This window comes from Micropterus dolomieu, linkage group LG21 (genome assembly GCF_021292245.1).
Source record: "Micropterus dolomieu isolate WLL.071019.BEF.003 ecotype Adirondacks linkage group LG21, ASM2129224v1, whole genome shotgun sequence".
In the NCBI taxonomy this organism is placed as follows: domain Eukaryota; kingdom Metazoa; phylum Chordata; class Actinopteri; order Centrarchiformes; family Centrarchidae; genus Micropterus; species Micropterus dolomieu.
Genome location: NC_060170.1, coordinates 30,482,183 through 30,507,439, shown reverse-complemented (window position 1 = coordinate 30,507,439; position 25,257 = coordinate 30,482,183). Strand labels below are relative to the sequence as shown.

General features: G+C 39.8%; 1 protein-coding gene across 1 annotated transcript in view; it reads left to right on the top strand.

Annotated features, from left to right (window-relative positions):
* Positions 1-3,264: 3,264 nt before the first annotated feature.
* LOC123960454 (transmembrane protein 132D) overlaps positions 3,265-25,257 on the top strand; it is a 29,584-nt gene continuing 7,591 nt past the window's right edge. The window contains exons 1-4 of the mRNA XM_046035197.1: positions 3,265-3,395; positions 8,742-9,618; positions 19,648-19,785; positions 23,599-23,791. Coding sequence (XP_045891153.1) covers positions 3,323-3,395; positions 8,742-9,618; positions 19,648-19,785; positions 23,599-23,791 — 1,281 coding nt within the window. The 5' untranslated portion in view covers positions 3,265-3,322. The remainder of the gene's footprint in view (positions 3,396-8,741; positions 9,619-19,647; positions 19,786-23,598; positions 23,792-25,257) is intronic.

Sequence of the window (25,257 nt, the reverse complement as noted above, 5' to 3'; positions counted from 1 at the left end):
CGGGTCACTGTTAAGAGACAAAAAAGAAAGAGGTATCACTTCTCATCTATCTCTTGGCCAAAAGGTGAATAAGCATATTTTTCAAAATGTTGAAAAACAGACTTGTTGGAAAGTGATAATTTGAGTATGACAACCCAGTAATTCTGACTCTAACATCCACCTGTTTACTATTTACAACTTAATAATAATTCATTATTCTGTAATTCAGCGCTGTTTTGTATTTTATATATTGTATATGCTGTATATATCACATCGATATATAATAATAATAATAATAATAATAATAATTTACTCCAGCATTCTTTGCACTCTGCTCATTGCACTATTGTCTCAATTTGTCTACAATGTTGTTGTTTTGGTTTGTGGTGTGTATATGTGTGGCACTGTATACTGTCTGTGTCTGATTCTTGTCTAGTCTTCTTTGTTTATGCTTGTTATAAGTAAGCACATTGTGAACGCAATTTAATCTAGAGTCCAATTCCTTGTGTGTGTGCACACAACACACAGAGTACATTATTAGTAGAAAGAACTGATATAAGACCAGGAGCCTCATGAAAGACATATAGCCGAGTATGCAGATCGGCCCACACACATAAATACATAAATACTCTACCTAGGACTCTAGCTAACCTTCAGTGGTTAGTAACAATGTTGTTTTTTAGTGCGCTCACTTTCTGTTTGCAATGAAAATGAGAATGGGAACATTAGAGCATCGTGTGTGGCTAAATGCACCTGGGCAGAAGCACCTCTATCTGTCAAACAGAAGGATGATGTACATTGAAAACACATTCCCTTCCTCGTAGCACTCACATCTATCATCAGTTTATGGCCACTCTTCCCACTCTAACACATCTCTGCTGTGACATCCATCTATGTCAACATCCTAACTTGCATATCCGGAGGCCTGTGATGTTGCTCTATCCTTTAAGTGTTCATAATATATTCTTGACAGGTTTCACCATATGTTTTCTCTGCACCTGCGAGCTATTGTGGATGCTTCTTATTGAGAGTCGCTAGAGGAAGGTCACAAAATTCAGATATTTTAATTTATTTTTTGGCACACTTTTTTTTTTTGTCAAGTTAAATAATGGCTGTATGTGTGACATTTCTGACAATTGATTGCTCTTATGTTCTACATCAGGTGACTACAAAAGCTGTTTCCTTACAACTACTACTACACCTTAGTACTTTAATAAAGATTTGGTTGGGAGATTACTCAACCATTCAGCTGCCAATTCCTCAAGTCAACATTTTAATTTACATAGCACAGAAAAAAAACTGTGATACTGTTAACTGTTTTTATATGCATGTTTGACAACAATTCATGTCCACTTCATACAGCCTTCAGTTCTGCGTTTGTGAGTATGAATGTGCAGGCAACAGTGAGGTTGTACCGCTACAACGTCAGCACCGGTTTTGGGTGTTAAATTTCCTCAGCCTTTTTTAATACACAGTGAAGTTGCTTATTCTCTGTGTGTGAGGATCAGGTAAATAGGAAAGGATCTAAATGATCCTACGGCAGCACTACAGCATACTGGAGCAACCCCAATACAGAGATGCTGCTGCTGCTGTTGCTGCTTATCACAGTGCTGCAGTGTTAGGGTGGAGCTTAAATAAGCTCACAGCAGTAGCTTGTGGCAACTTCTTCCTGTCTCCAGATGCTGTGAGGTGTGGTCACACACTCTGTGTGTTGATATGTTGGTTAATCCTCTTTATTAGTCAGTAATGCCCCATTACATTTATCACTACAAGTCTGTAAACAAGTAACTTTTGTTGGAGTGAAAGAAGTCAGTATGTGCACCAAGTTCTTCCACTGGGTTGTAAATATTAATACAGGTGTTCTCCTTCTGAAGGATGATGGATGGTTGTACTTTATCCTACTGAAATCTGCTCCAGACAGAGTGGGTTGCACACATGTTAGCTTCACTTTCACGCAGCACCTGCTCATGAAAATATTATGTGGATACATACATGAACATAAATTCTACTCATGATGTTCTCTGTTAACAAAATGAGGTAAAATTAGTTGAATCCCTAATAATTTCTGATGCAACTGGGATGTAAGCAATAGTCACTCACTCACATTTGCTTTACTGACATGGAAACTCATGTTAACCATCAGAGGGCACTAAAAACCCACCTGATGACCTCAACCATTCAGACCGTTGGAATGTAAATCTCACAGGAATTAAAGCTAGTGTGTGTTTTTGATGGCAATATGAATCAAAACTGTAAATATTTTCAGGTTTAGGTTTTAATTAACAGTAATAATGAGGTGAATGTGATGCAATCATGTTCTAATTAGCTGATTTTGGTTGTATTTAAAGTGTAATTATTAGTGCATGCACTCTGCCAGCCAAGGTCTGACAAGGTTGCAATTTACCGGCTCTCTGTGTAGAAAACCAACCATAATTTTGGGTGAGGGATAATAAATGTGTACATTAGGAAGAAAATTGAGTGGACTTCCAAAATGTCTCTAAATCAGTTTTGCCTCCGTCATTAGAGAGCATTCATCAGATGAAACAAAAATGAATTATACTTTCATGAAAGCACAATTTATTTTCTTGTACTCCTGATCAAAAAAAGGTAATGATATTAATTTATTTCATCCTACTTTCAATGTAATTTCACACAGGTGGGTAAAGTAATTTCAACCACATCCACCCTTTGTCCTCCATAATGGATGTAGACTATAAAAGTAAAAAAAACCAAAACGAATTCAGTTATCAAAAATCAGCAGAAACGTCACGTTTGAGCATATTTTCTGGCATGACATTTAAACCAACGCAGGGTTAATCCTTCAAGCTCCGTAGTGGACGTGCCTTCCTGAGCGGATGAACAGTGACAGATGATGTGTTTAGTGCCCTGAGGATTGCGCACAAGACAGGCAGCGATCTGCTAACAGCCGTTTAACACCGCAGAGCCCCAGCCGCGGCGGCAGCTGGGAAACCGACTCTACAGGACTTGTTGAGATAATTCGCTTAGAGTAGTCATATTGATCGAAACGGAGGAGTCTTCGTCACACAGTTTCAGCTCAAGACTGCCACATCCTCTGACCCGAAACACAGTCTTCAGGACAGACATCTCCAGGATTCTTACGCACAACTTTTACGCACAACCGGGGAGAAGCCGATGAACAGTTATCGTTGCGTCGTCCATGCTACCTGCGGCACGGACTACAATACAATTCATGCTCCCACAGGTGTGATTATGTTAAGAGTGCAAACTGTAGAAATGGATGAAACGATCCGATTAATGCTCTGCTGAAACTAGATCGAATCACGGACACTGGGAACTTACCTGCTACAGCGAGCCTGCCAAAATGAGCCTTCATCACCAGAGCTGGAGTATCTTACAAATCTTCTTTGCAACAATTGCAGTAGTTATCACACAAGGTAAGTAAACTAGGAGTAATTAGTTGTGTGTTGTGTGTAAACTGTCATGGATGAGTTCAAGACCAGGTTCTGCCAAAGGGCAATGAATTAACCTGTAGTCGTGTTGTGTCTACACTGTATTTAATGATAGCAGCTGAAAACTAATGGGCTGGTAGACAGATCTGTCCATCTTGTGCATATGTTACTGATGGGAGGTGGGCCTTCTCTCAGCAATAAACTAAGCAGTAAAACAGCCTTCTTACAAGTCTAAATAATTTATAAATGTCCCCGTTTGTGCCACAAACTTCTTACTCCACAGTGATACATCCTTCCAGTGATTATGACATGAGCATATGTGTCTTACTTGTGGCAAAAGAGTGTAAGCATGCAGTGAGTGGGATATAAAACTTTTAGGATTAAAGTTGTGAGGGGTAGAAGACTTGATGGGCTCATATTACAACTTGAGTCATGTTTTAATGCTTACTTCTCTTTGGGAAGTACTGCATTCCCTTATGGATGCCCGCTAGAAAACCAGGGTGCCCAATTTTCACACAGTAAGGCAAACAGAAAGCAAATAATCTTAACTTTGATAATGAAAAGAAGGGTAAAAAGCACACCACAAAGGCATTTAATGTAAAGCCTATAACTGCCTCATAGATGGTCGTATCCAGGGAATGCAGGCTGCCTGATTTACGTGGATATAAAGACAGAAATGGAGAAATTGTGATAAAGGAGATTTTATAAAGCAGCTTTAAGAGTCTCATTGGATATAGCAATCCCTACCAATCACTGTACAAGCTTAAGCCTCTCTCTCTCCATCCCTCCCTCTTCCCTCCCTGTCTCTCTTATCTTCTCCACCCTCTCACTTCCCAGGCCCTCAGAGCATTACATGCCATATGATCAGTGCTACATCATCTTTCTATGTTTGTATAAAGCACTTCCTAAAGCAAGTAAGAAGAAAAAATAAAGCTGTCAATAGTACTTTGACTAGACCATGAGATTTGACTGATAAAAAGTGTTGCAGTCTAACCTTTATCCCTGGAAAGTGCAAATAACTGGCCCTGTTTTGCAGCTCTACCGTTGTCATCATGTAATCATGGCATAAAGTAAATGGCACAACAACAAATCAGCAAGAGAGTCTTGACCACAGAAGATACAAATACTACCACTGAAAAGTTTTGAACATTCTTTATTTTGTCATTTTTGGTCAGATTTTATCCTGTACACACAGATTTGAGAGCATAAATTTAGAATAGGTACAAGTGTGTGACTTTTCATTTAATTGGGACCATAACACTCCAATTAGGTGCCTGTAGCAGACACCACACGGTGGCAAGGCTTAAGTTTATTCAGAACCTTTTTGGACCACAGTTTTCCCCACTTTTCTAAAAGATACTTTAACTTTTTTTTCCTTAAGACATTTGGTGAAATCCTACTAACAGCGTGTCTTTTCTCTGTTGTAAGCCTCCCAAGTGTCCAAGAAAAGATTAAAATCTTTGTATTTAAGGACATATTTATCAGCAAGCTCCTTATGAGCTTAATTAAAGGAAGATGTATTGGAAAGATCAGCCAGTCAAAAGATAAAAACACATAATGCATGATTTGTAAGAGGATATTGTTTACTACAGGTGCTTAATTAGAGTTATTAGTGTTTGGGTCCATTGCCAACACTTTCTTATTTTAAAGTATCTATAATAAGTATATTGTTAGATATGTGACCCATAACTGCAACATAAAAATGTGTTCGCAAAAGTTTAACAGACATCATGAAAGAGAAAGTTTGGGACACAAAAAGCTATTTTAATCTCCCAATTACTGATTGAAATGCAGACATCAATTGTGATGCCATTGGGAGTCAACTCACTTCTGGAAGCTGTTTTGAACATATGGTAAAAGTCATTATGGCACATTAGAATTCAAAGTGGTTGCTCAGGCTTTGTGCATTTTAATAGAATAATACAAAGATTGATTACAATTGGAGAAATGATGCTAAAAGACATGCACATAGAAAAGAAGTTAGCCGAGTTAGTTGCCTATGAAAAGACTTTAATACAGAGTTTTAAGACAAACTGCAGGGCAAAATGTGGCTTATTAGATACAACAGTGTTTTTATTAAAACTGGTGATGAGCACCATTTTCTTGAAATGCATCTCAGTTTTAATCCCTAAGTAAACTTTGCAGTGTCTTAGATAAATTACAGAACAAATGCTACTGTGCTACACTTTTCAAACTTAAGTACCATGATTACTTTCCATTTCCATTTTATGCATGACAGTTAAGCTTAAATTGGATTGTATTTGCTTCGTACAAGTGGCCAAACTAAAAACACAGCACAACTCAGGAATATTGTACACATGAACACATGAAAAGCATGAAATTTCAAAAAGTCACATATCGTAAAGTCAATTTTCTGCAATCACTCAACAGTAGTGTTAGTTTAAAATTATGTGTAAAAAAACGAATTAATTAATTAATCTAATTTGATACTGGGAGCATTTTCATTTGAACACAGAGAAGGATGAACAAAGATTTAAATCCTGGGAAAAAGGAAATATACCTGTTTTCCCCATTGTAACCTGAACACTGTAGAGAGAAAAAAAAATCAAGCAACAATGCAAGACTTTGAACATGTTCAGTCTGCAGGAGTGCAGTCTTTAAGAGGTGGCTTTTAGAGGCGGGTATAGCATCTGCATGGCAACACTGATGCTTTCCAACTCAGCCAGGGAGGAAGGAAGGCTCAGAGTATTCAAAATGAGTGAGAGTCTTGAACAGCTGGTGCAGCGGATTTACTCTCATGTTGAGGGCAGGACTCTCATCATGATGAAGACCATAGAAGAAGAGTTTTGCTTATGTTGGCTACTTGTTAAAAATCTGAAATATTGGCAAACGTTAGCCTGCCATGAATCCTAAACAAACATTGCCTGCAAAGTCTGCTACCATATTCACAAATAGATTGTGTGCTATGTATGCTTCATTTAAATGGTCTCCCTTGGGTTTTACAACATGAAAAGCATGTGAAATAACAAGAAGAGCCCAGATGACCCATTAAACCCAACTGTAAAGGGATGAGCTTGCATGTGAAGTACTTTGTTGCTACATTGACGGTGCATTCTCCCTCCTGGAGACAGTGAACCATTTTATGTTCAGTCCAGCCGGAGCTGCTGCCAGCTCTCGTATTAAACAGCACATCTGTCACTGTGGCCACTGGTAGGCTAAGCCAGGATAGCCCCATTCCCAGCGCTGGTCTCTAAAGCAGTGCGTCGCCCACTCAGCGAACATGACTGACACTCTTGCCTGTGTGTGAAAGAGAGAAAAAAAAGACCTGGTCTTGTCTTCCTCCGAGGGCCGCCGGGTTGACATGATTGTGATACATATAGAATAGTTATTGCTGCGTGAACTGTCAGACCATCATGACAGGCTCTTTGCCGGGTTGGATGAGTGACGATGAAAAGCAGAAGAGACCATGATAGACAGACCTGTCAAATGGCAGCACCCATGAGGGACTGATATTGACATAGAAAAGCTTCAAGCCTTCTTCACTGGATAAATAACAATTAATAATTCAATGACATAAAACACTTTATCTGGCATCCTGTAGTCTGTAGATCCATCTCTTTTATAAGACCTTTCTAATTATAGTGTACTAGTGGGATGATTTGTTTAGGTCTGAGATGCTGCTACAAATTGTTTTTCACTATGCAGTACTAACACAGCTCCAACCATTTTGGTAGAATCTGTAGAGCAAACACCAAAGTTTTTTTGTCCTTCATTCACCAAGTAGGGCAATTAGCTGCCAGATAAACACTGCTCACCCAGGTCAGCAGCACTAGTATTTATAATTCTTTCAAAATGGATGTTTAATGAGGACACATGATGGCCGGGTGACCTCTGCCTCTGCTCATTTCCACTGAGGAAAACACTTACCATTAAGCTTTTAAACCCGATCAGAGAATATTTCTGCAGTTTGTTTTTACTCATTCGTATAAAAAGGTCATTCTGTGCACTTGTGATCAGTATTTAACAGTCAGGCAGTAATCCTTGTAATCATTATACTAGTAAACTGTCCAACAAAAAGCAATTGATGCATAAATACACATCTTACTGTATAATATAATTTTTTTGATGTATTTCTGTTTTAGTTAGCCAAATATTTTCATTAGAATCGGTTCTCATCGCTTTTTACGTCCCGTGGTGATGCTTCACCATTCCTGTTTGTTTTTCATGGAGTATCTGCTGGGTATTCACAGCCTACTGAAAATCTGAAAAGCCATTTTAATCCCAGTTTTTGATGGCTGGTTTCAACCTTGTGCCAGATGTATCAGATCCCACCTTACCTCCCCACATAAAGAAATCAGATCATCCATGAGAGAAATGAAACTGGGGCAGTGGAAGGGAAATATGGATGGCAAAAAGGAAATTAGATATTTTGAATCACATCACTTACTGAATATTTTAGGAACAGTAAATAGGTTTTAAAAAGTAAATTCTATAGGAAATGGATGAATGAATTTTGTATGTTATCTCTCTGTGACATGTTTAGCTACATGGATATTAGTAAGGGACTGTTGACTGAAAATTATTACTGGATCATAAGCAAGCAGGTGTTGTAATTTATCTTTTGGCTGAAGGCAGGATTGGCTTTTTTGGAGAGCAGGGGAGGGTCTTTTATTTTTTCATGTCCTACATTTACAGATGTAGTTAATAGTTAGGTAAATATTTACATCAAAAAGAGAACTTTAATTTGTGCCATGTTCATTAGGTTGCACTTCTGCATTTCTGTCTCTGTATCAGTTTTGTTTTCATGTGTACATCGGTGGCCCATTTTAGTTCCATTATGATAATAAGATTTAGATTGGTTTAAACGATTGAACAAGTTCACCAATTTAACACTGTATTATTTTGACATAGCATGCTGCAGGGGAGCATGCTGCAGTTTCTTCAACGCCAAGAGGACAGTTTAAAGAAAATATTAAGGGCCTTGCTTTTTAACAAGGTGAAGGTTCAGCCCCTCTCACAACACCAATAATTATTGTACAGTCCCTTAGCAAAACCACAGAGTTTAACTGTCATGCTGTCCCAACAGTTGCTGTTGTCTAAGAAACTCAAACACTTTTAATTTACGTGATTTCACTTATAGTATATGTTCTGTTACATGACTTTTAAAGTTAAGCTCAGAGGCCTTTTAGTGTAATACTCTGATACCCCACTAAGTTGATCAGTTGGCCTTGGGTGACTTTTGTGCTCAGCTGTTCCTGGAATGCTGCTGGTATTTTAATGAGTAGAATTTTAGTTGCTTAGAAATTGCACTATGATCTGTTCCCATGGCTTTTGAAATGCCTCGTGTAATTTTGTCTTTCTACTATACAGATTTGAGCAGTAAAGAGCTGACTGACATTAAGAGCCCAGTGCCTTTCCCTGCCTTCTTGCCGGTCAACTACGAGGTACGAGATGCCGACTACCTCTTCCTAAAGGAGACTGGGCAAGACTTCATGAGGAACTCCAGCATGCAGAGTCACACGCAGCCCTTTGTTATCTTAAGAGCCAGCCACCAGCCAGCTGTCAATGCCAGCTACAGCTCTATGTCCACGGAACAGCTTGTGCCTCTAGATCTGTACCAGTCTGTGCAGCTTTTCAACGCTCCAGAGGTCTTTACGTTCAATTGGAAAATCCAGGCCTTTGTGCTCACACCTCGGGTTTTCTCCTCCAAGCCCAAAGTGCGGGTGCTCTTCTATGTTGCGGGGAGGGACTGGGGCAGGGGAGAAGGAACTGTGGACGAGCTACCGTGTGTGACAGTGTATGCTTTCTGGCAGACCCAGGAGGTGAGGGGTTCCTGTGCCATGGAAGGTGAGAGGGGAACGTGCATGGCTGAGCTGGCTCCTGCACCTGGCTGGTTTGCTCCGGGTTCAGAGGGCACCAGCAGGGAGAGGCAGGACCCGTCTGCTGGGAACCCTGTGGAGCTGTACTACCAGGCACAGCCCAAAGTTAATGGGAAGTGTAATTCGGGGGATGGCAGTCGTTGGGGTGGCTCACAGCAGCAGGCGGAGTATGTTTCTGTCACTTCCATGCAGAGGATTGGCAGCGTACGTCTTCTACAGGTACCTAAAGGAATGGCAACACTTTCTCGGCTGAAGCTTGGCAATGCCATTGTCATACGGACATCCTCCAAGCCGCTGAAGAAGACTGACATTGCTACATTCTACATACTGATGGCCAGCTCTGCTCAGCTGACTAACTTCACTCTTAGGTAAGACTGTGCCTTTGATTGCCTCACAGTGTGTAGTGGTCAGACTGGCTATATTGTACAAATGCACCACCATACACTGAAGTCAAATACTGTCATCACTTCAGGGGACTCTGCAATTTCAATGAATGACAGTATTAGTCATCTTCTCTAATTCTTGCCCAAATCCTGTGCAATCAAAAATAAGAGAATATTGGAGGAAATGAGATTTAGCATGGATTATGGCATTTCTCTGAAAATACGATAGAGGTTAACTGTCGTTCCGGGAACTGTGGTAGATGATTTGAGTTAAATTTGAAAAATACATGTTTGAGTGAGCACAGCCTGATGACATTAAGGGCTGTTTCAAGAGTGGTAGTCATCGAGGTGGTCATGGATCAAATAAAATCACGTGCAGCTTGTGACTCATTATTGCTCTGTTTTAAAGGGTATGCTTGGGATCTGTGTTATCAGAGCACTGCTATTATGTGTGCAATGTGTTAAGATCGTGAGGATTACCAGCATAGCTCAATTTAATTTAAGGACCTGTTCTCATTTTGCAATGCAAAATGTTCCCGTTTGCCTGGAGATGAGAACATTGTACTACCATCTTAAAGCAATAGTTACTCCTCTGGAGGTCTCTGTGACATCCTTGCTAATAGAGGCTAATTTTGTGCAGATTTTTTAAAAAGAAATGTAATTATTTCCTAAGAATGAATGCCTCAACCACCTGACTTATTACAGGAAAAGAAAAATACAAATGAACAAAAGAAAGAAAAACGAGTCTGTTCTCATGGTTTTCTCTCAAGATGTCAGTACTTGTTCAAGGAAATGATGCAACATGGGAGATTGGCACCTCAAAACTGCATCTGAATTAAATGCCCCATCTTGTGCTCACCATTTCATTGATGGTTTTCATGGTCTTCCACAGTGTAATACCTTTTATTATCATCATTCAGACATAGATCAAAGAAAACCACGTTTCAGCATGGCTGGATTTGATGAGGTTAGCTGTCAGAGCAGACAAGTAGAGATTAACTTATCTAACTTGATTAGAGAGTGATATTTGGCGGGTGGGTGGGGGGCTTTTTTTTATGCATTTATTGAAGAGTGAAGCTGAAACAAACAAGAACGGGGAGAGAGAGGGGAATTGAAATGCAGCAAAGGGCCCAGGCTGGAATAGAACCCGGGCTGCTGCCGTAAGGACTCTGTCTTAGTACATGGTCCATAAGTAATTTGTTTATTATTATTCTAGACACCATCTGCTTTTACTCCGAGCCGGTGAATAATGGACTGTAAGGGGTTGTGACATGCATTTTCGTTACATGTCTCAGTAATTCATTTGGTTTGTGTGTAGATATCGAAGTAAAGTATGTATGTAAATCCTTCCTTCATATGTGGTTTGGTTTCACATTATAAATGATAGATGATTGACAGTGTTGCTGTTTGCAGTGCTGTTGGGTGATCCAGTCCTTTAAGGCATCCTGACTTAAGAACTGGCTTACCAAGTAAGTCCACGAAAGCTGTTAATCCAAAAGTGTTTTAGTTCCTGGACAATAGTTAAAGTCTGTCCTTATACATTGAAATACACAGTGGTACACGATCAATGCCTCCTAAAAAATTTATTATTTCTGAGTTACTGCTGCCTCGACTTGTTCATACATGCTTCAGTCGGGGTGAGCAGGTCATGGATTATTAATTCCTTTTTCACCTGGTCCTACAGTAATTCACTTAGACAGTCACTTACTCAGATCAATGGTGAATGCTGGAATAGGTAGATATGGATTGAGAGGACAGATGTGCACGAATGCACTTCATCAGCTTTCCGAGTTGAGTGTGCTGTAGTCTCTCAGCATTTCCTGGGTTTTAAAGGGTTAGACAATTTGAATTAATTAGCTGGTCTGCTTTTCCTTCTATCTCTTGATCTTTGCTGAAGCAATAACACCAAAAAAGAAATCCTGATTTCCCCTTTTCATTCTGTCACTTTGAATCATTGCTGCTTTAATTCATTTACTCAGTCACACGCAAGTTTCTGAACAAAAAGCAGATAGCCAAAATGTTGCCTGCTCTCTTTTCTTTTTCTCCTGTCCTCTTTCCTCCTTTCCTTGCCATTCCTTTCCTGCCATCTTCTGTCCTTTCCTTTCTTTTCCTTTTCTCTCCTCTCCTCTCCCTCCTTTCCTTTCCTTTCTATTCATTTTCTCCCTTTCCTCCCAGCTATCACTTGTTGGACGATTACCAATCTTGTTAGGAGGCTTTGTAGAAATTCTTATGCAATGGGCATTGTGTCTATATAGTATGTATACTTTCCAGTATCTTCAACCAAGTCCAGTTGCCCTTGATTTTTAACCTTCGTTGGATATAGTATGTATTGGTGACGATACTCTGAAATTAAATATTTTGCATCTCATAAACATTACAAAATACACTCACTGTTCTTCTAACACACATAGTAACACAATGCTATCTGCCCCCAGCTTATCAGCACATTAACAATCCCTGTGCATCCGGTCCTCAACAGCTGTCTGTATGCTTTATCACTGTCTGAATGTCCCATTAAGCTTTGCTTAATACTCTCTCATCAGCATGATAAACCTGTTATTGATGTCTATAGCTGGAGTCAAGGGACACACAAATTTGAGGTCGATTGAGAGAAAGACAAGCCACACCTGTCCGTTCCAGCAAAATGAACCTGTCATTCTCAGTGAGAGTTTGATAAAGGTCATAGATAAAGCATTGTACTGCAATAATTACACACCCACGTGAAGGGTATTTAGATTATCCTTTTAGTGTATGCTCAGGACGTTGAGTGGCATGAAGTATGAGCTTACAGTTTTTCTTTTTGTTTTCCTCTTCACAGCTATTAAACGTAAGCAATGAATCACAATAGTCTTGTTCTATGGGTTTTATTTAAAGACAGCATTGTGGCAACGAATACATTTGAGCTTCTGTATGAGTAGGACACTCTTCAGCTAGGGAGCCTAATCATTCATCTGTGTGACAAATAGGACTTTTACATCCAGTTTTAGTGCTGCGGTGCATGCCATCTGGCAGGAGTGTTGGCATGAACATCTCCCCAATTCCCTAAACTGCTCTATAAGTACGATAAGCACGTTGCCGAATGCTGCCCATCAGACTGGCTAAACGGTGGACATTTGCCTGCATAATTAACGATTGCATCTGTTTCCGATTGCACTGGGGTTCACCAGTGGTACAGTGGCCCTGCAGTGATGCGTTCACAAAGCCAAAGATGGGAACACAAATTATATCAGGGAAGTAATTACAAACCCTATGTAGAATCTCAATATCAGCCTTGGTGATGAAATGCATCTGGGCCAGGCTGTGTAGCTCACACAGAGGATGCAATCTATCTTGTAGGTCTTTTGATCAGAATGATCTGTTTCATGTATTCGCTTTTTTGAATTGTCTCATTGTTTTACATTCTTATTTTTGCCATGGCTCTGTGATCTTTCAAATACGCTTAAAGAAAACAGTATCCTACAAATAAACAAGAGAAGGGAACTGAGTGAAGAAGGCCAAGGGCCAACAATGTGTGCTTTAAATGTGTATTTGACGATGTGTTTGCAACAACAGTTAGCGCATGTGTGGCAGCATTTTTACATGCATACAATTGTGTGTGAGCAAATGAAGCGAATGAGTGTGTAAAAGTTGCAGCAACAGTGCCACTCATGCCTTGCCTGGTCAGAAGTGAGATAGATGGTAGGTGCAGCACCTGAGAACTGCTTTTCTCACACACTGCCAGCTTCAGTCTCCACAGCCATCCATCTTCTCCGCCCGATGTCTCCTGCGGGCCTGCTAACCAAAGCCATGGACATTGGTCCCTACTCCAAACCACTAAGAAGAAAAACGGCTCTTCAGGTCGCAGGGGATTTTTAAAATTTTTTTACACAAGGGGGTCTGAGAGAGAAAAAAGGGCTTCAGATAAGTCTTCTTGTTACTGTCACTTTTTATTAGTTAGACTCTGCTCCACTCAGCTCAATGCACAGAGGTGTTTCATCACAGCAGGGCATGTTATGTTATTCAGAACTCATTACTAGATTAACAGTCCTCTAAGGTTTTCTAATTACTAAACTGAGCATGCCTTTCCACTTACCTCATTGATTATACCGGATTAAGGTTTTTCTCCATCGAAAGCGAATGATCACATTGCAAGTATAATTCTCTACAGTCAGCATCGGTAGTGCAATTACACACAGAAATAGGAAATGCAACTGGGGAAGGCAACACCATATTGAACACAATATAGCATTTTTTAGGTTCAAAATATAATGTAGAAAAAGTTTTCAAAAGCATGTGCACACATACAAGGAATATGCTTTCACTGCACTTGTTCTGGGAGCACAGACTGGAGTATGTTCACAGAAGCCGCTGCCCAGGAGAGCCACATCAACCTTGATAAATATACATCATCAGTGACATCATACATCGGCAAATGTGTTGATGATGTGGTGGTCACTAAAACGAGAAAATCATTCCCCAATCAGAAGGCCTGGATGAATGGAGAGATGAGGGCTCTATCCAGAGCCAAAAAAGCTGCTTTTCAGTCGGGTGATAAAGAAGCTTACAGCACCGCCAGAGCGAGACTGAAAGCTGGCATCAAGCAGGAAAAGTGGAGACAATAGCAGAGGCTGGAGAGAGACCTCCACACCAACAACACCAAAGATATGTGGCAGGCCATCAAAAATTACACAGGCTACAAAAGCAGGAGCTCCCCCATCATGTGTGAGGCCACATCATCAGATGAACTTAACACCTTTTATGCTCGCTTTGATCTCCTCAACAAGGAGTCAGCATTAAAGTCTACTCCACCTCCAGAGGACCGGCCACTGTTCCACAGCAGATGTGAGGAGAGTGAATATGAGTAAATCAGCTGGGCCTGATAACACTCCTGGCCGTGTACTAAAAACCTGTGCCAATCAGCTGGTTTCTAGCTGGCACTCTGGGTTAAAATACAACACTCTGCAATTGGATATTGGACTTCCTCACAAACAGACCCCAGTCAGTTCGGATTGGCAGGCTCAACTCCTCCAGTCTAGTGCTCAACACCGGTGTGCACAGCCCCCTCCTGTTCACGCTGTACACTTTCACATCCCTCAACATGGAGAGAACTCTGTTGTGAAGTTTGCGGACAACACCACCATCATCGGCCGGATTCCAAACAATGATGAGACTTCATATCGGGAGGAAATTCATAATCTTGCAGAGTGGTACACAGAGAACAACCTACGGCTCAACGTCAGCAAAACCAAGGAGCTGATCATTGAGTTTAGGAAGAAGGAGATAAAGACACACACTCCTGTCTACATCAGTGGAGCTGAGGTGGAGCAGGTGAATAGTTTCAAGTTCCTGGGAATCAGCATCACAGATATCCTGACATAGTCATCTCACATTGTCACGCTGGTGAATAATGCTCAGAAACAAGGAAGCTTAAGGAGGCCAAATTCCCACTCAGAAAGCATCCTGACTGGAAACATCACAAACTGGCATGGGATGTAGACAGCCCAGGACCGGAGGGCTCTGCAGCGGGTGATTAAAACTGTCCAGAAGATCATTGGTACCCATCTCCCGAGCATCAGTGATATCGGTGAGGTGAGGTGAGGTGCAGATCCCAAAGGATACTAAAGGACAGTACCCACCCCAGCCACAGCCTGTTCACCTTGCTGCCTTCTGGGAAGAGATATAGAAGTTTCTGCTGTCACACCACCAGACTGCAGAGCAGCTTTTTAGCCCAAGCTATAAGACTCTTAAACTCTAATTCATTCTCAGCACTTCTCCAGCCAGCGATGATAACATTTTTCATAAGTGATTCTTTATTATGTATATTGTCTGCTATGTAGCAGAAGTGAGTTACAAAACTCAATTTCACTCTATAACTTGTTATATTGTGACAATAAACCTACCTACCTACCTACCTACCTATATAGGGCTGACCCCCAGTAGTGGAAGATTTGATGCTTCGATGGGCGGAGCCTGATTCGACTGCCAATTTCACCCTCGAATCTTCGCAGCAGCGTTATGAAACGAGGACCATACCATTTAGGAGATATGGCGGTGTTCAATGTCTGATTTTATATAGAAATTAAAGTGGAGCTACCTTGTATGTATCAGTCAACTTAGGCAACACTTGACAAATTTGATTCGACTATGTAAATCCTTAGTCGGGACAGCCCTATAATATATATATGTATATATATAGTTCTGTAAATTCAAAACTATATAATATTAAATTGGTAATGTTATAGATTATTTACCACAGGGATCCGCTAGCATTCATGTAGTTGTAGACTGAAGCGGGTGATTGAGAACAGGCAAAAGGTTCCACAAAAAATATTGTGCATTTTTAATAACGTTTCACCACATGGAACATTTACAACAACATTTATGTTATGTTTTGAAACATATTAAAACAAAATAAATGTAAATATCATGTATTAAAAACTCTGTTTAATAAAAAGTTATGCCACAGCTAATGACATCTCAACACATTTTTCCCAGCTCAAGCATTTTTCAGGAGCTCAGTAGTCAGAAAAGTTGTTACAGTCAGAGCAAGTAAGAAAGATTGACAGACCTCAAAGAAATGCTACATCTCAGCCCTCAACACAGTCTGACAGAACTGACCCACCAACAAAACTAAAATCGAAATCAACACTGCTCGCGCAGGTTTGTGGTGCTTGTGGATGAAGGACATCAATCATTGTACATACACGCGTACACTGTGGTACTGTACGTTCCCAAAAGCATATCTCTGGTAGTCATGAAAACAACAAAGCAACTGTCCCATTAAAATGCCTATAACATTTTTATGCCTCCACGCAGGTAATAGCTTTGGCCGCAGTCATTATGTTTTCTGGTTGTCTGCCGTATATGCCTGTCCCATTCTCATGAATGCAATATCTCAGGAATGACTTGAGTAAATTTCTTCAGTTGACACAAGCGTCCACTTGGACACACGAATGAACTGATTACAATATGATGGTCAAAGGTCGACGTCACTGTGACCTCACAAAACACATTCTTTTAACTCAAGAATTGGTGCAGTAATTATGATAACATTTCACATAGATGTTTAATGGGATACAACAATGAAGTGATGACATCAGTAGTGTGGAAAAACCCTTTTTTGGCCATTAATTAACACCATAACTCTGGAACACAAGGCGAAATTGTGACCAAATTTCCCAGCTGCTTGAACACTGAATTGCTCAAAGTAGGTTTTTAGTCTCAATTTAAGAATGAATTGGGCAATTCTAGATTTCACACACGTGTTGACTGGGACAACACAATGAGTAAACAATAACTAGAACAGTACAGGTTTTCCACCATTTTGTCCATTCTGCCTTTGGAGATTTTGGAGCACACCTATGATCCTATAAGTAAATTTTACCTGCAGCTCATAGAGGCTTCGCATCTCAAGTACACGTGTACCTGACAATACTTTAGACAATATGATAATCCTTCACTGTCAAAATAATGTATTAAGTAGTAATAAGTATTCACTGCATATATTGAGTGTGGACAGACATGGATGTAAACTGCAACTTGACTGGTTGGCAGAGGCATACAACCACAAAGCACAACTTCTTGTTTCTGTTTTGTTTGTTTGTCCATGTACACCATAATTATTGGTTCACTTTAATTTTGAACTAAATGAAAGAAATACATTTAGCATATTAGTGTATTTGATTATATTTTAATCTTATCTTGAATATGTATCTGGAAATCTGCAGGGCTCCTGTTGGATTTTATTTTGAGTGATTGGGCCTATATTATTTAACTTAATATTAATATAATATGATATAATCATATTGAATCTGAAATTGTTAAAACATAATATGTAATAGTAAATTGGGTACAAAAACTTTGAAGGGGTGCTATAGTCTAAAAAAGTTTGAGAGCTACTGTTGTTATCTCAGTCTTGTTTTTTGTGCACAAGGTTTAAATATAATGTGGAAAGGTGGAGAAAAGAGGCAATGCTTTTGGAAGATGGGATAAAATAAAATATGTTCTCCTACAGCACATGATACTGCACAGAACAAAACAAATATACAGTATACCCTCCCCTTTCATGAAAAAAATGCTGCTTTCTTGTTAGAAATAGTAAAAGTCATGGTCCTGCCACCTTCGTTGTTGTTATCACCTCATCTTTCATCATTCTTCACAAAAAAGTTGTAGCCTTTAACATCAAAACCACGCGTATTTCTCTTTGCACATGTAACCCATTTAGTGTTTGTCCCCTGTATTGTTGGCTCTGCTGCCTTCTGGGAACGCTGTGTCTGATAACAAGGCATTGGCTACCCTTCTCTGTTCGCTACTGTTCACTCTAACGCACAGTACAAAGAGAAGCTAGTTTAATTTACCTTACTAACACAGAGATGCAACACCTAGAGGATTTAGCTCCTTTTAATGCTTTATTTGATGAGAACTGCTCGGAGCCAGGTGATTTAATGAGTAGGAGTCCACAATTTGTAAGTTCAGTGTGTTTCTGCTGTTGCTTCCATATTATGGTGAATACTGTGACCACGAAGTGTCCACTGACTCTTAAACTGTTGCATTCAGATGTGTGCAATTATGACCAAAGGTTTTTATTTTTTATTCAGTCACAGCACCATATGATTTCACCTTTTAGCCCTCTGCTCCCTGGTTGAACCTGTGTAAATCAGATAAATCCGCTGCTGTTGTGTTCAGCTGGAATGGAAACCTTCAGTCTCCAGGGTCAGGATAGCGCACAATTGAAACCACAGCTGAAAAAGTCAGTGCTCAGTCATATCTTTTTAATTGTGACTTACAAGATGTGAGCTTTCAACTAAGTTTCAAGTAAATTCTTTCTGAGAAAGACAGAGAAAAAAATGGAGATCTGTCTGTACAATTTTGCGATTAGGGCACTGGATCGTGGCAGTGTGACTTTGCAGCAGAAACTTCCATGCCAAGATCAGTGGCCATTGGAGACCTGTTTTCCAGATTACAGATGATGGCACAAACGGCATGTACACATAAATGTGCACCCAAATGTGCAAAATGTGCACCCAAATCTCACCACAAATCCATTAATAGTCTGTCTTAAAAATTTTTAATTAGGAGATAACTGTTTTGTTTCACTGTGCTGAACAAGGATCAGTGTCTCCTCCTCTTTGGTTTTCTAAGTTAAAACCCCCAAAGCAGGAGCAGTGCTCAGATTGTTGTTGCTCCTATCATAGATTACGCCTCCTCAGACACTCGTAATGCGCTCAACACTGTGTTTATCGCAAAGATTCAGAGATAAACCACACAGCTTTGCATGCATAGAATTACACAAGGATGTTGTTCTGAACTATTTGAGAAAACTTGACTGAGCTGTTATTGAGTATTCAGGGAGTCTTATCAGAGCTTTCAGAATATAACATAAGGAGCAATACTTACAGGATTTTATTGCATTTTTACATGCGTGCTGCTGTCCCTGGTCTTACTTAATCGCAATTCTTGTAGAATATCTCATCAACATTTGACCTACATCAAGTTGCTTATGCTAGGGAAGCCCACTACATGTTCAGCTGCTTACCATTTGCAAATTATAGGCCAAGAAAACTAATGACCCATTAGTACAGTTTAAATGATGAGTGCACATAAAGATGAACAAAAAGGACAATGTTTTCTTTGCTGTTTCAAATGCAAGGGGGTGAGAGTGGTTTGGGTGGTTGTAAATCACAGATTTTTGATTTTCTTTTACAATTTCCTCCACTTTTTGTTTTTACTTGATTGATTGCTCCTCTAATAAATGTTCCGTTTCATCACATGAATAATGTTGAATGAATAAATCAAATCAATTTTGTATGAGGAGGTTTAAATCTACCATACACTGAGAGAGTGGGAACAATCTATAACACATTGTCACAAGCAAATTCCAAAAGGTGTGAAACTATTAATATATACATCTATAAATATGTTTGGTTCATATAATTCACTCATACACTTCTCACATAACACATACCCTGAATAACACTGGTTGTTAATTTGGGACATTATACATTCTTTACCTTTTTGTTTCTTCTTTTTTCACAGAGCAACAGTAAAGAAAGGTGTGACCTTTCGAACAGCGACACCGAGTAACTCCTTACTGTGGGACATAACTCTGGATATGGGTGCAGATGGAGCCATCGCTGTTATTTGTCAGAGGAAGGCTCCCATACCTGGGAAAAGGCAAGTCTGTTCCAATCACATCTATATATCACCTTTATATGCCAGAGTATTCTATCTATGTGTGTCTATTCTAGGAAGTTTATTGCATATTTGTCGGATTCAATTGGTATTGTTTAAATGGACAAATAACACTCCAAAGGTCCAAAGGGAATTTTTCAAATGGCACTATTGTAACAATGTATGTCCTGCAAAGCATATCTGTATTTGTCTCAGCACCTGCGGTGTAAAAGATAAAACCATCTGTACAGCACACGTCTGACAACGGCTTACTGTGCTGTGTCCTGGGAGGACATCTCTTAAACTCTGTAAGCACAGGCTGGCTGCAGGTGCTCCTGTAAAGCTGCCCTTGTAAACAGCTATTGCTTTTCCCCCCTTTATTTATATATATTTAGGAATCATTAAAGCACAGAAGAGAAGTGGACACACTTCTCCTCTGTGCTTTAATGATTCCTAAATATTTACCAGCAGTGCACATCCATGCATTCCTAGTAAGCAGTAAAACATATTTTAACCTATGATTTAAATACTGCAAGCAGGGAAGGTAGTTATACCAAAACTGTAGTGAGCCATTTTCAAACACAACTACAAACATAACGAAAACTATTAACCAGACGTCTGCAGATTGGTCTGATCAAACTCAGCTTCCTGGGCTTCTAAGAAATACTTAACTTGCCACATAACCTCATTAAACGGGGCTACACCCTTTCTCCAACAAGCAGCTTATCTCAGATGTCCTTTCAAGTTCAGCTGAGTGCAGCTTTTTTTATTGAACTGAGATGAGTGGAGTTAACTTAGGAGTTGAGCGAAGCCCAAGCATGCCTTGTGGAGATTACAGGACATCTTTTTTTTTATTTATGAAAGGGCATAGACAACACAGGGTAAAAAGTAACCTCGGTTGCAGTTATTTTAATTACAGTCACGCTAGCCGCTCTGTGAGGCAGTAGGCCTAAATAGGCACTACTGCAGTTTGAGCTAAATTCTAACACCAGCATGTTGATGTTTAGCAGGTATAATGTTTGCCATTTTTGTTTTGCATGTGAGGGTAACACTCAGTCACTATATTTACTGAAGGTGAAGACTTTAACAACAGAAGTCTTCTGTAAAAAGAGTGACTTTTTGGTTACAGAGTGCGACCCTCCACCGTTAGTCAGTATGATAAGGTAATATAGCCCACATGTAAAGCGAGGTACTAGCATGCAACATTTGCTAACTAACACTTAATACAAAGCTGAGGCTGTTTAGGGCATTTGTTTTTGGTTAGAACCCAAAGTATTGGGTAAATTTTTTTGACTGGTGATGACATTAGATGAAACATTAGGGGATCACCAAAGTTATTACAATTCATCCTGACGAAGGTATGAATGTCTTTGTCAGATTTCATTGCAATCCATCAAACACCTGTGGAGACATTCACTCAAAACCTCAAAAGTCAACCTGATGGTAGCATTATAGGAAAAGTCATGGAATCACCAAGGTCATTAGGATTCATCCTCTGGGGACCACAAATGGATATGGATAGATATGTATAGGTATATCTGGATGTTGTGGACCGACAGACTGACAATGCCATGTGTGGCCGATAAGTCATACAGGTGAGGCTTTTGTTCTAGCTGGCCATCCAACCGCCGTGAGAACGTACATTCAGGGGAATAACAATGTTGCTTGTTGTCGTGCACTTGCTTTTATTCTATTTTTTGCCATTCAAGCTTGCCAGTGCTCCCAAAAACAGATCCATTGAGATTTAACTGAAACAATAAGATTATTTCTGCTTCTAGAGCAGCTCCAAGAAATGCTTGTTAAACTAAAGCTCTGATCTGTGTGTGCGAATGTGCATGTTTATGCAGCCAACTTTCCCGGGATGAAAAAAAAACACTAATGAAAGTAGATATAGAATAACATAACACAACAACAACTTTGCTATGTAATATAAAAAACGAATAACTTACTCCACTAAAGGGATACATTTAAACTTCCTCAAACAAAACATGTGGGTTTGTCTGACACGGACTCTTCAGAGGTCATACAACAATAGACACAGCTTGATTTGACCGGAGCCAGAACATTGACCTTATCTGTGCTTGTTATTATTGGTTTGACCTCATTAAGTTGTTTTCCCCATTTGGCATGGATTATGGCATTGTTTATCACAACTTCTTTATGGGTTAACATACTTTCACTCAGGCATTTTGGCTAATCCTCTCTAAAATGTCATGAAACTAACAGAACCCCTGCAGAGAGTAGCTACTGTCACACACCCGTGGGGATTTCTCCCGATTTTTTGTCTTACTGGCTTTAGGGAGCACTAAAAGTATTTGCTGAATTTGTATGTCAAAGATTTTTTATCCTCTGTCACAGCCGCTTGGTTTGGATCTTAATGTTAAAGCACTGTTCTCGCAGTCACATACAGACTGCCGGCCGTAAACAAGTTGTTGAAGCATCATTTCCCTGTAAGCTTCACAAGGATGACTGAGGGTGTAAATAGCAGCATCCCCTATCTAATGGATATCTGTGTTAATGCATACTTAAGGGGTATCAAGCATATCTTGTTTTGATATTTGGCCAGAATGTTATTATCTTTATTATCTCAGGTCTCTGAGCAATGTGGTAAGATTATTCAATTACACTAAGTCTCTGTCTAGCCCTTAAGAAGGACAGATTCAGCGTAGTGAGAGGGGGACACAGAGAAAGACTTTTGCATGCTTTGTTGTTGAGTAATATGATTTGCAGTATCTCCAATTGTTGTTGCTTTAATGCAGCCCTTTAGAGGTCATTTCCATGCAGTAAACAGGTCTCTGACACAGATATTTATAACATGTATGCACAGATGCAGCAGGTCTGATAATGTCCATGTCTGTATAAGCATTCTTATTGTGTGTTGCCCACCAATATATCTTTTCTATAGTTTCAGACAGTGCTTAGAAATAAAACCCAGGATACTAACTTGGGTGATAGGAGAAAATTGAATCCATGGCTAGGACACTCTGTACTAGCTGGCATCAGCGAGAGGCCATTATAAGTTACAAAGGCTTATACTTTGTTGTGTATGCAGGATGCCGCTGTCCTTGGACCACCTTTTTTCAATTCACATTCAACAGTACCGGCAACTCAAGGTTAGGGCCAGCATGGAGAAATTCAGCATTATTTATAGGAGGGATTGGGTCATGTCGCCACTTCTGGGATTACTGCTTTACACTCAAAACGTGACTATGAGGACTATAAGTTTGTCTCTTGCCACACTGGCAAAACATTTGAGTTTTTTTAGCCAGTGAAGCATGCTGTGCCAGTACAGCCTCACAAAGCTGCTAGCATGGCTATAGACTCTTGCAATGCAATGCAAATATGAAATTGTTAACATCCTAATGCGTGTGTCTTCATCAGATAAAAGACACAATGAAACAAAACCACATGTGATGGATGTGGATTTGGATTTACACTGACTTGATGAGCCACATGCTGAAGTAAAGACACACTGCGGTATAATCACTGCACCTTTACTCAGACATGATTATCTCTACAGGAATTTAATGTGTGGAGAGAGACTTGCCGAACCCAGTGGTGAAATGATCATTTTAAGTATCAAAGCTTCAATGGAAAGAGCCTGCCTTTCTGGTGCTAATTCACATTAAGAAGAAGTTGAAAGAATCAGATCTCTCACAACTAGTCAAAACACAATTGTTTTGCTGATTTGCTTTTACATATAAATTTATTAGTTATTTTTATGAAACCCTTTAGAAAACCGCAAGATTTGTTGTGTTGGAATTACAGACAGGTATATTTATGGTATGCATAACTCTAATCCTGCTTCCTCTTCAGGCTTGAGAGCAGTCTGCTGGAGGTGCTTCAAATGGATTTTGAAGTGGAGGAGCTGAGCAGTCCTCTCGACAGTCAGGTGATCATATGGAAGCTGGAACTAGCATCCGCATCCAAAAATGTAGCCAAGACTGAAGGAGCCATGAGGATCTATACTACTCAGAGAGACTTTGTTGGCCTGGCCCCTCTTGTAATGGTGAGTTAGCTGACAGCCTCAATGTCACACCTAATCCCACTTAATTATTATAAACGTATGTTACTGACAGCAGCGTTTCCAATAATTCTAACACTTGGACTGCATCGTTTGAGCATTGATGCATGAAAATATCATAAAATGCACTTTGCTCTGATCCACTCCTGTCTGGTTTGCATACACAGAAGGCTAGAAATGCTTTGGATTGTTTAGTAAATGGGTTCTATTTTGGGCAGAGAGTGGCCTTGTGTTGTTGACTGTCAGCTAGCTGATGTCTCTCTTCTGTGTTATTCTACTCTGTTCTGGCGTGCAATATGTGGTCATCCTCTCCTCCTAACAGCTGCTTCATGTGCTTCTATTTTGGTGCTGCAGGGCCACTTTATCATGCTACCTCTATAATTAATCCATGAATAATCTCCACTACTAAATAAGGAACATTACACAAGAGTTTACCCCTTTGAATCACAGTATTGAATATGAGTTATGTGTTACCTGTCTGACTTCCTAGTACATCATTGTTTGCAGGAATTACATATAACAATGACAACTTGTCACATAATACACTCTCACCGCCTTTTTCCTTAACATTTACTCAACCACATATTATTGATAAAATATTTAATTAAAACTTTAGAATTACTTTACTTTGTGTTATACTTTTGGGCAGTAGGTTACTTATATTTCACAGTGCTGACTGCTGCATGACAGTGCCAGAGTGCTTGAAGTTATGAGGATATGCCACAGTGTTCTGATTTGTGAATTTGACATGGTTCATCTCTCTTGTGGATTAGAAGCTGACCTCAGGCAGAGGGCCAAACATGAGGAGATTTGATGGTTGGCTCGAGGGGACATTAGCGCTGACTGATCACTCTTAGCCCTGCTCTATGAACTCCAGCAAGTGCTGCTGCTCAATACTTCGACATAATGGTGATAGCCTCACTTACAGAGGTTTCAGATCTGCCTCTTTTTAACTATATTGTAATGACAATAAAATTTTTTTAAAAAGTCAGTTATTCGGCTTCATTTAAAACAGTTTTTACAGTCGGGGGACTCGCATCCATCTGCTTAATTTTCATACTCTGAGTGGCCAAGTGTCTGTTTAAATTTGATTCAACTGATCATTCACAACTTGACTGGGCAGCACTCCACTGCTCTCATACTCGTTTACACACATGTACACACACAATATTATTTCAACTTCATTTAGAGAAAAAAAAGTGTGTTTTTACAGAGGACACATAACCATCTGCTTCAGTTTCTCGCTTTGATTAACCATGCGCGCACACAAATGCATGTCTGTACAAACACACACAAAGCGAGGCAGAGTGGTACCTACTACTGCTACTACTACTAATAATAATTGTATTCATATAAATTCACTTTAACAAAACACCTCACCATTTGGTTGTACATGTACACTGAAACAGGAACACCATTTATGGAATAGTAAATGGACTGCATTCATATAG